The sequence below is a fragment of the Notolepis coatsorum genome (assembly GCF_963971535.1).
Source record: "Notolepis coatsorum genome assembly, chromosome: 4".
In the NCBI taxonomy this organism is placed as follows: domain Eukaryota; kingdom Metazoa; phylum Chordata; class Actinopteri; order Aulopiformes; family Paralepididae; genus Notolepis; species Notolepis coatsorum.
Genome location: NC_140168.1, coordinates 7,803,962 through 7,815,068, shown reverse-complemented (window position 1 = coordinate 7,815,068; position 11,107 = coordinate 7,803,962). Strand labels below are relative to the sequence as shown.

The 11,107-nt window shown below is 49.0% G+C and overlaps 1 protein-coding gene across 1 annotated transcript in view; it reads right to left on the bottom strand.

Moving 5' to 3' along the window:
* Positions 1-7,630: 7,630 nt before the first annotated feature.
* The window catches only part of LOC311227634 (uncharacterized protein), a gene marked incomplete at both ends in the record, with an annotated part of 53,569 nt that continues 50,092 nt past the window's right edge, over positions 7,631-11,107 (bottom strand). The window contains one exon of the mRNA XM_084313356.1: positions 7,631-8,294. Within this exon, the coding sequence (XP_084169482.1) occupies positions 7,631-8,294 (664 nt within the window). The remainder of the gene's footprint in view (positions 8,295-11,107) is intronic.

Sequence of the window (11,107 nt, the reverse complement as noted above, 5' to 3'; positions counted from 1 at the left end):
CCTAGCTGTGGGGAACTGACCTTGCTAGCTGAAGGGGCAGTCCTAGCAGTGGGGAACTGACCTTGCTAGCTGAAGGGGCAGTCCTAGCAGTGGGAGAAAACTGACCTTGCTAGCTGAAGGGGCAGTCCTAGCAGTGGGGAAACTGACCTTGCTAGCTGAAGGGGCAGTCCTAGCAGTGGGAGAAAACTACACAAAAGGTGGAGGCCATGCAGAGGGACCGGGTTAGCTGCCTGGGCATGGCTAGCTACAGGGCCTATGCTAGCTGCAAGGGCTGCATTAACATAGAGGCTGTGCTAGCAGCCGGGGCTAAGCTAGCAGACTGGGGCCATGCTGGTAGTAGAGGCCTGGCAAGCTGCAGGGGAGCTAACGAGGCCAACAGGGAAGCTAACAGGGAAGCTAACAAGGCTAACAGGGGAGCTAACAGGCTAACAGGGGAGCTAACAGGGGAGACTAACAGGCTAACAGGGGAGACTAACAGGCTAACAGGGGAGCTAACAGGGACAAAAAAAAAGGCAAACTCAACATACACTGTCTGTGCTGGCTGGGGTCGTCGACTGGTCGGGTCGTACTGTTATGGTTTGTAACCGACCCCAATCGCACAACACAAGACAGGTATGAGAGTAAGCCAAGAACTGGGCATTTATTGAATACAACAGAAAAGCGGCACTGTCCCTTTAAGGGAGAACACAAAAAATACTGGAAAAACAAGAACTAGGGAAAATAGGCACTGTGCCTTTAAGAGGCGAGCAGGCTAAGGGGCTAAGGCTAAAGGACAGGGCCAGGGCAAAGGACAGGGCAGGAACAGGGGCACAGGAGAGGGGTAAGGGACAGAGGCCCGCGGAGGCGGGCTGGAGACAGGGACAGAGAGAACAGGGTTAAGGCCTTGGACAGGGCGAGGGTCAGAGCTGCTTACAGGGATGGAGTAGGAGCGCGCAGGCTAGACGTCTGGAGGAGAACGCGCCGTTTCGGAGAGCGCATCTGGCGCGGGGTCTGGAGTGGTGTGCGTCTGCTTGGAGAACGCGCCGGTTCGGAGAGCGCATCTGGCGCGGGGTCTGGAGTGGTGCGCGTCTGCTTGGAGAACGCGCCGGTTCGGAGAGCGCATCTGGCGCGGGGTCTGGAGTGGTGTGCGTCTGCTTGGAGAACGCGCCGGTTCGGAGAGCGCATCTGGCGCGGGGTCTGGAGTGGTGTGCGTCTGCTTGGAGAACGCGCCGGTTCGGAGAGCGCATCTGGCGCGGGGACTGGAGTGGTGTGCGTCTGCTTGGAGAACGCGCCGGTTCGGAGAGTGCATCTGGCGCGGGTCTGGAGTGGAACACTGGAATACCTCCCGTAGAGAATTAGAGAGCGCAGTACTGGTCCCACTCCAGGCAAACGGCGACAGGTGGCGAAGGCTTGCACCTCGTCTCACGCCGGAGATGAAACAGCATACAGAATACAGAAACAGAAACTCCCGTAGGAGCCTACAGATAGAGAATCTCCCGTAGGAGTCTGCAGATAGAGATATGATACGGAACGACCCGACCAGGAACTGGGGGGGAAGAGCGAGGTATTTAAAGCCCACTGGGGCGCTAATTAGAACACACATCAGGTGCGTGAAGGTAATTGATACTTGAACACAACTAGAAGTGTGTGTTCGGCACGGACCAATCAAACAGATAATGAAAGATAGTCCAAGGGTGTGGGCTGCTGAAGAGCAGACGAGACTAAACGAACGCGAGGGTGGGGGCTGGAGAGGTGAGGAGACAGGGAATTAAAGGTCCAGGGAAAGGCGAACCTCACAGAACCTTTGGTTTTATCATCTTCCCTTGATTAATTTCCTTCGATTTTTTGTACACATGATCTCAAGAGGGTACTGAACGTTTGATCATTATTATCATGGTGTTATTCACTGTCAAAGATGCAAAGAAAAATCATAATTCATATTCTCCTTTGTTTCATCACAATTTAAGCAAGCCTAGTAATAGACACAATATTTCTGACACTGTGAATACATTCCCTGAGGTCCATAGATGTACCTAGATACCAAGAATATGCAAATAGCCCTTGTAGAAGTGGAGCAATATTCCATTTACCTAGGTATATATTTTATGCGGATTTTCACATCGTGTGGAACAGGTTAAGTCACCTTGTTAATTTGAAACGGTTAGAATCTTAAAGCTGCTATAGATAAAATGTGTACAGTATGTAGACTATTCTTTTTTTCTTTAATAATACATCCACAGAGCTTTTATAAAATATTGCCTTCCCCCCCTCAAATAATTATTGATTCGTGAATTTGTATCATTTAACTGGAAAATCCATGTTTCAATATAAAAATTAAAATAAAGATCCCATCCTCAGAGACGTTCTGGAGACAGAGAAGAACTTTAGTATTATTCCCGAATGATGTTTTAACCACCGAGTGTCTCTGATCAGATAGAAGACATACAGCCCTACCAGCTGTGAAAGACATACAGCCCGAATAGCTAATATGCAGTTATTATTGTCTAGCTTCCAAGAGCAGCTTGGTTTCTGTCCCCAGGGGATGAAACCTTTTTCAAGTACTCAGTACAATGCAAAATCTATCTGGCATGAATACACAGTATTCATGTACCCAAATACACCCTTTTCTGTAGGGGTCAGGAATTTTCAGACTTCAATATGGTCACATGTCAGCTGTAAACTGGTATTTTTTTGTTTGTTAGCTGTATACATTCCAACAGCCATCACTGGTATAGAGTCTTTGGTCAGTAACATGGGTCTCCAAGTCCCTCTGCTCTGCAGAGAGTCCCGACACTGTGGAAAACCTCCTGTGTGGTCCCTGTCCCCAAGTGCCCGCATCCCAGCACGTCCAAGGACTACAGGCCGGTGGCTCTAACCTCTCATATAATGAAGACCATGGAGAGGTTAGTCCTGGAGCAACTCCGCCCGGTGGCCAAACCCCACCTAGACCCACTCCAGTTCGCCTACCAGCCCCGACTGGGGGTAGAGGATGCTGTCATCTACCTGCTGAACCGAGCCTACACTCACCTAGACAAGCCGGGGAGCACTGTGAGAGTCATGTTCTTTGACTTCTCCAGTGCTTTTGATACCATAAGGCCTGGGCTACTGGGTGAGAAGTTGGAGGCGATGCAAGTAGAGGCCCCCCTGGTGTCCTGGGTTGTTGACTATCTGACGGGAAGACCACAGTATGTGCGCCTACGGAGCTGTGTGTCAGACAGACTGGTCAGCAACACCGGGGCCCCGCAGGGGACAGTCCTCTCTCCCTTCCTCTTCACTGTCTACACCAACGACTTCCACTATTGGTCAGAGTCCTGCCACCTTCAGAAGTTTTCTGATGACTCTGCGATAGTGGGATGTATAAAGGACGGTGACGAGAGGGAATACCGGGAACTGGTAGTGGACTTTATCACATGGTGCGATAAAAACCACCTGCAGCTAAATGTGGCGAAGACCAAGGAACTGGTTGTGGAGCTGGGGAGGAGGAGGAGTGCACCTGTGACCCCTGTTTCCATCAGGGGAGTTGATGTGGACATGGTTGAGGTGTACAAATACCTCGGTGTGCACATCGACAACAAACTGAACGGGTCAAAACATGCAGAAGCACTATACAAGAAGGGCCAGAGCTGACTCTACTTCCTCAGAAGGCTGAGATCCTTCAATGTCTGTACAAGGATGTTGAGGATGTTCTATGAGTCGGTGGTGGCGGGCGCCTTCTTGTACGCTGTGACCTGCTGGGGCAGCGGACTGAGAGCAGTGGACACAACCAGGCTGGATAAGCTGGTCAGGAAGGCCAGCAGCGTGGTTGGGGTGGAGCTGGACTCTCTAGCGAGGGTGGCGGAGAGGAGGAGCCTTGCTAAGCTCCAGGCCATCAGGGAAAACCCCACCCACCCACTATACACAGACTTGGCTGACAGGAGGAGCATGTTCAGTGCTAGGCTCACACTACCCAAATGCAGCACTGAACGGCACAGGAAGTCCTTCATTCCAACAGTCATCAGACTATATAATGCATCACTGTGCCTCACTGCATCACTGAGCACAGAGCGGCAGCTCAATAGTGGCAGGGGTCAGCGACGGCTGCCAGACATTGATCTAGGACTTATAGGAACCCAAGGAGGACAATACACTACCTGAAGCATACTGCACCTTATGTGACACTGTGAATACTGTGAATATATATTTCATTTAGTTAGATTTAAATTATAATTATATTGACCAAATTGTTTACACTGCTTCCCCCATGCTCAGTATATTCTTACTGTATTTATTTCTGTATATTTTATTTCATTTCATTTTATTCTATTTGACTCTACTCTTATCCTAGGCAACTTGATTTGATTTGTGTTATTATTCTAATTTGTGACCTGTCCTGTCTAAATGTTTAAATGTTTAAATGTTGAGCGATTTGCAGTGTAAAATTTCCCACGGGATAATAAAAGTATTTCTATTCTATCTATTCTATTCTATCAGTAAGATTTAAATAAATTCCCATTCCCACTTTATCCAATCAGGAGAGAGAACTCCTCACTGCAAAAATGGTCTGACAAAAATAAGAAATAAAAACTAGTTTTAAGCACATGTGTCCTTGAAACAAGTAAAATAATCTGCCAGTGCAGTAAGATAATGTGGCTTGGCAAGTATTCTTGAAATAAGTACAAATATGTAGTATTCTCTCTCCTTATTGGATAAAGTTGATTGATTGATTGAAAACTTTAATTAACAGATTGCGGAATGGGTACAGTACAGTACAGCTCAATACATACAATTGTTAAGGGGATGCAGACCAGAGAAAGACTTTTGTCTTGTTTACATCAGGGTCCCCCATTTTCAATTCATCTGTACATTGGGGGACGGGGGGATGCCTGTAGCTGTTCCGCAACCGTTCCTATTTCCGGGGTAAGCCTGATTGGCCCCGACAGGCACGTGACCCGCCGCGGCCACGCCCCGCGGCAGCCCCAGGACGCGACGCGGCAACGAGGCTGCTGTGGTTCACCTCACCGCCGCTTTAGGAAGGAGTTCGCGGCGCCTTTCACATCGCAGTCATCAGTCATAATAATATCATCAATCATCTCTAATAATATTAATCACTGTTCAATGTACTAATATACAATACGGCTCACTTTTCCCACTTCAATGACAGAGCCGCTGTTTAATAATATTGTCGCGGCGGAGCTCCGTCGCGGCAGCATTATGTAGCAGTAATCCCTCCTTTTTTACCATCGACAAACTAGCTCAATTGGTAACGCTGCTTGGCTGTGGATCCTATGGTCCGTTTGTGACAAGTTCGATTCCCTTTTTTTTTTAAACATGCATTGCACTATAGCGTATTGTATATCGCTGCTGTCGGGACAAAACCTCATAACTCCATTTAATTTTTTTTTTTATATAAATCAACTCCGTAGATCATCCTCCATATGTGTGTGTGGGTTTTACAAAGTTTAAACAATGGGAAAGCATTAAACCGATCATCTGTCTAAACCTCCTAACTCTATTCACCCTCAAATCTGTGTTAGTTTTTTTCATCTGCTGAAAAGTTGGGTTTTTGGAGTTATGAGGTTTTGTCCCGACAGCAGCGATATTGTATATTGTATGGTACAATTTACAGTAAGGTGTATGCGTTGCAGTGCAAATGCTTCTTACTGTTGCGCTCCAGAGACCGTTACTGTACCATACAATATACAATATACAATACGCTATAGTGCAATGCACGTTAAAAAAAAAAAAAAACTTAAGGGAATCGAACTTGTCACATTGGATTGGGTAGGTGGGGGGGGGGGGTGGGGGTGGGGGGGGACTGTACATTGGAGGTGGTTGGGTGGGGGGTGGGGTTGGGTAGGAGTGGGGGGTGGCACTCCAATGGTGCACCCAATGATTTGAGCAGAAGCGCGTGCACGCACATGCACGGATGTGCACGGCACGCGCGTGCATACAGGAATGCGCTGCACTCGCCAACTCGCTATAATTACCCACCTGGGCTACTTTGCATATCACTAGCGCCGGTCGTCAGGACTCAGGTGTGTTAAATACATTCTCAGATACATTCACACCTAACTTGTGAATGAAATGTGTTACATTCCATTCGTAGAGGCAATTAGGCACTGTCTTTAGTCTGTACAAGTAGATTACCATTTAGATTATGGTTGAATAAACATTGATGCCTAACATTGATTCAATATAAAATCAACTAAAATGTGCATGCAGATTACCATTTAGATGATGGTTGAATCAACATTGATATAGTATATGGTTGAAAACCTAACGTTGATTCAATATGTAAGTCATAGACAACGTTTTGTATAATTTCGATGTCAGGCTTCAACATAGATTCAATATTTCTGCCTAACCCTATTTCAACGTTGATTCACTCATATTTTGCTATCTGGGTGTAAATAACTCATGTACATATACCGATATGCCCTACTTTGTTTACTTGTTTTATTGCACAATGTCGTTCTATTGGATTCTTATTATATATTACTATTGTATTATGCACATCGTTGCGGGCAAGACCCCCCGCATTTCATTGTATACTTATGCCGTGACAAATAAAACTCTTGACTTGACTTGACTTGACTCGTTTATACTGAAGCTCAAACAAAACAAAAACACACATCAATATGGCCACAAGGTGGCGCCAAAAGACTGAACAAGCTCCAGTTTGGTGTCACCAGTGAACCTCTGCACTGCATCAGAGACACGCCTGACGCTCTGTAGAAACTACACCTACTGAGAAACACAAGAGTTCTCATATACTACAAAGAAAATGATAAAACAAAAATCAAAATAGAGACAAGGGGGGGGGGGGGGGGGGGGTTCTAACTGGAGGGTATTTCAGTTCAATACTGTAGTAATAATGTACAACTGCACAAAAATGTACACAAAAATGTAAATGTAATAATGTACAACTGCATTTCCCATGGATTCCTTGTAGCTTCATATTCATATTTCATACACATCCCGTTACACACACACACGCTCTCAGACACCAGTGTTTCCACTACATGTATCTAACCACAGTACCCCCCCCCCCCAACACGTGGGGGTCAAGCGGTGCGTCTCAACTCTGACCTCTGACCTCGATGGCGTCGATATCGCTCAGCCGTGGGGAAAAAAGGGCACATTTATGAACTCTTTCCGTAAAATCACAAGACAATCGCCTCCTCTGTCCTAAAACAAATAAGATACATCCTTGTTCGTAATGAGACAGTTACTGCTTAAAGGGACATTTCACTTTAGTAGAACCTCAAGTCGTCTTCTGTCAACAGCACCGTTCCTAGAGGTGTGGAGGTAAGACCGAGGAAACTAGTGAAACTAAAGTGAAATATCTCTTTAAGGTAAGTAATACCTTACTTAACCTCTTTAAGGTAATACCTGCCAGGCGGTAGAGCCAGAGGAAGGGAAGTGAAGTGGGATCGGTCCCGAACACACAGACACACACACACACACACACACACACACACACACACACACAAACATAGACAAACAAACACACGTTACTGTCATGACTATATCACACACACACACACACACACACACACACACACACACACACACACACACACACACACACACACACACACACACACACACACACACACACACACACACACACACACACACACACACACACACACACACCTCACTGTCATGACTATATCACAGAGAGAGACACCTCTGATGGGCAGATGTTTATATCAGGGTGTTTGGCATCACCAGCCGGTCCTATATCGAAGAGTGGGTAGAGTTTCTCAGTGAAGGTGTGTTCATGAGTGCAGATGTGAGTCATGTCTTCACGGTCGTAGAAGGACAGCCTCCCCCTGTTATAGTCCAGCTGTACTCTGACCCTCTGGGGGCTCCTCTTCACTTTGAGGATCTGACTCAGACCATTAGTGTACTTACCACTCAAATAACATAGAGTCCAGATACCATGTTGTGGTGATGCCTTTAGCCCCTTACTCTTCCTGTCAAATGACTCTTTAGCTACACCTATAGACCAGAGAGGATGGTCTCCCACCTCCACCTCCCAGCTGTGTTTCCCTGAGCTGAAGCTCTCAGAACCCAGAACAATGCTATACACCATGTTCCTCTCTGGGTTGTCAGGGAGCTGCTCTTCTGTGTCTGTGTCTCTCACACTGGTCAGATCATCAGATATAGAGAACCAGGGTGCTGCAGTGTTTGGGTCCAGAGTGACAGGAGTGAACGTGACCCTCTCCTTCATCTTCTCCCAGACTCTGAAGGCCAGGTTGCCCAGATGTTTGGCCTCGTCTATCAGCGCTCCTGAGACCAGCTGTGGACGAGGCAGGTTGCACTGAGCTCTGGAAGAACATTCAAGAGTCAGTCCTGCTGTGGGCTTAGCTTCAGAGCCGCAGAGAAGAGAGAGATATTGATTTCCATAAAAATAACTGTATTCCATCTATTCTCCATCATGTTTCTAATACAATAATTTCCACTCAATCAATAAATACACAATACACAATAAATACATACATACATACTATTGTACATTCCACTACCCTCTCAACCTCAGTCACATCATCCAGATCATACAATTACAACAGCACCTTTAATCTGAGATGCAGATGTAAAAGGAGAGAGAGAGAGAGAGAGAGAGAGAGAGAGAGAGAGAGTGAGAGAGACAGACAGAGAGAAAGAGAGAGAGTGAGAGAGAGAGGGAGAGAGAGACAGACAGAGAGAGAGCAAAAGAGAGAGAGAGAGACAGACAGAGAGAGAGTGGGAGAGAGAGAGAGAGGGAGAGAGACAGACAGACAGAGAGAGAGTGTTAGGGTTTGTAACCGACCCCAAGCGCAACGGCACAGAGAGAGTTGTTTCAGAGTTAGCCAAAAACAAGGGCGTGTTTATTCACAGAGTCACAAGATTGAATTAGGTGGAGAACAGAACAAACGGGGAATCTGGCATGTAAAGAATGTTTGCGGCTCTGCAGATTCTCCCAGAAGGTGATGGTGAGGAATTTGCCTGTGACGTCTGAGCCGCTCTGCAGATCCCCCCAGCATACACTCAGGGTGGAAGCGGAGAGAGAGAGAGAAATCCCAGTTAGCTCAGCGCACAATAGAAACAGAGAGGTGACTGATCCAAACAATATATCCAAGTGACTTGATCTTCGGTGTGATACACACAGTTAGCAGTGTCCAGAGAAAAAACAATACGGTAATCCAACGTGTAAATCCAACAACAAAAAATAGGTGAGAACAGTATAACAAAAACGGGATCTCTTCGGTGTTTCACAAACACACAAAAACGATTGATCCAAAAAAGACTGTTTCCAAAAACTCACCAGAGCGCAACGCGTAAAGCGGGCAGATAAACGAGGCGTAGCTTCGTACAAGGAATCAGGTTCTCCAACAGGGATACTTCACGAGAGTCCTGGGGAGCAACAGACAGCGACGGGAAAGAAAGGCAGATGCAGGGAATATTCAAAACGATCCAACATCGATATTAGGGAGATCAGGGTATTTAAAGCCACGGGGCGCTAAATGACAAGCTGTGACAGCTGCGGGATGAAATTGATCATTGCTCCAGAAGCGTGTGGTGGGGAGAGCACCAATCAACACGGCATCTTACAGGAAAGAAGCGTGAGGCGCGGAATGCAATTAATTAACAAAATACCTTAAAGGAACGGAGCGAGTGGGTGGGGAGCGGACAAAACCTCACAGTACCCCCCCCTCCACGGGAGCCACCTGGCGACCAGGCCGACCCGGCTCGCCCGGATGGGCACGATGGAAGTCGGTGATCAGGCCGGGATCCACGATGAGCTGGCGGGAGACCCAGCTCCGTTCATCCGGGCCGTACCCCTCCCAGTCCACCAGGTACTGGAACCCCCGACCCCGCCGTCGAGCGCCCATCAACCGGCGGACCTGCCACTGGGGGTGACCGTCCACCATCTTGGGAGGAGGTGGATCCGGAGCAGGAGGCATCAGGGGACTGAGAGAGACAGGCTTAACCCGGGACACATGGAAAACGGGGTGAATGTGCATGGACGCAGGAAGCTTAAGACGCACCGTCGCCGGACTGAGTACCTTCAGAACCTCGAAAGGTCCGACGAACCGGGGGTTAAGTTTCTTGGCCGAGGACCGAAGTGGGAGGTCCCTCGCGGAAAGCCACACCCTCTACCCAGGGTGGTACGTCGGCGCAGGAATCCGGCGCCGGTCAGCCCCACGACAGGCGCGCTCTGATGACCGGAGCAGCGCGGTCCTGGCGATCTCCCAGACCCGACGGCACCGGTCGAGGTGGTCCTGTACAGAGGGAACTGCCACCTCCGTCTCCTGTGCAGGGAAAAGAGAGGGTTGGTAGCCCAGGGATACCTCAAAGGGTGAGAGGCCGGTGGCGGAACTGACCATGGAGTTGATGGAGTACTCGACCCAGGGAAGGAAACGGCTCCAAGAAGCTGGTCTCTCGGCAGCCACACACCGAAGAGCAGACTCCACGCTCTGGTTCATCCTCTCCGTTTGTCCGTTAGTCTGGGGATGATAACCAGAGGAAAGACTGACCGTTGCCCCCAATCCCTTGCAAAAAGCCCGCCATACCTGGGAAGTGAACTGGGGCCCCCGGTCCGAGACGACGTCCTGGGGAAAACCATGGAGGCGAAACACGTGGTGTGTCAGGAGGTCCGCCGTCTCGGCCGCCGAGGGAAGTTTGGGAAGGGCCACGAGGTGAACCCCCTTGCTGAACCGATCCACCACGGTCAGAAGGCACGTGTTCCCCTGGGAGGAGGGAAGACCTGTGACGAAGTCCAGCGCCACATGTGACCAAGGACGGCTCGGAATGGGAAGCGGCTGTAATAGCCCGGAGGGTGCCTGGTGGGAGGCCTTGCTGCGGGCGCAGACCGCGCAGGCCAGTACGAACCCCTTGACGTCGTTCCTCATGGTGGGCCACCAGAATCGACGAGCCAGGAAGGAGAACGTGCGATGAACGCCCGGGTGGCAGGCGAACCGGCTGGTATGGCCCCACTGGAGGACCCGGGACCGGACCGAGTCGGGGACGAAGAGACGATGAACCGGTACATTGCCTGGAGCGCGATGGAAGCGTAGGGCACGCCTTACCACCGCCTCGATGCCCAAGGTGACGACTCCTACCACCCTGGCCTCTGGGAGGATGGGAGTCGGGTCCTCAG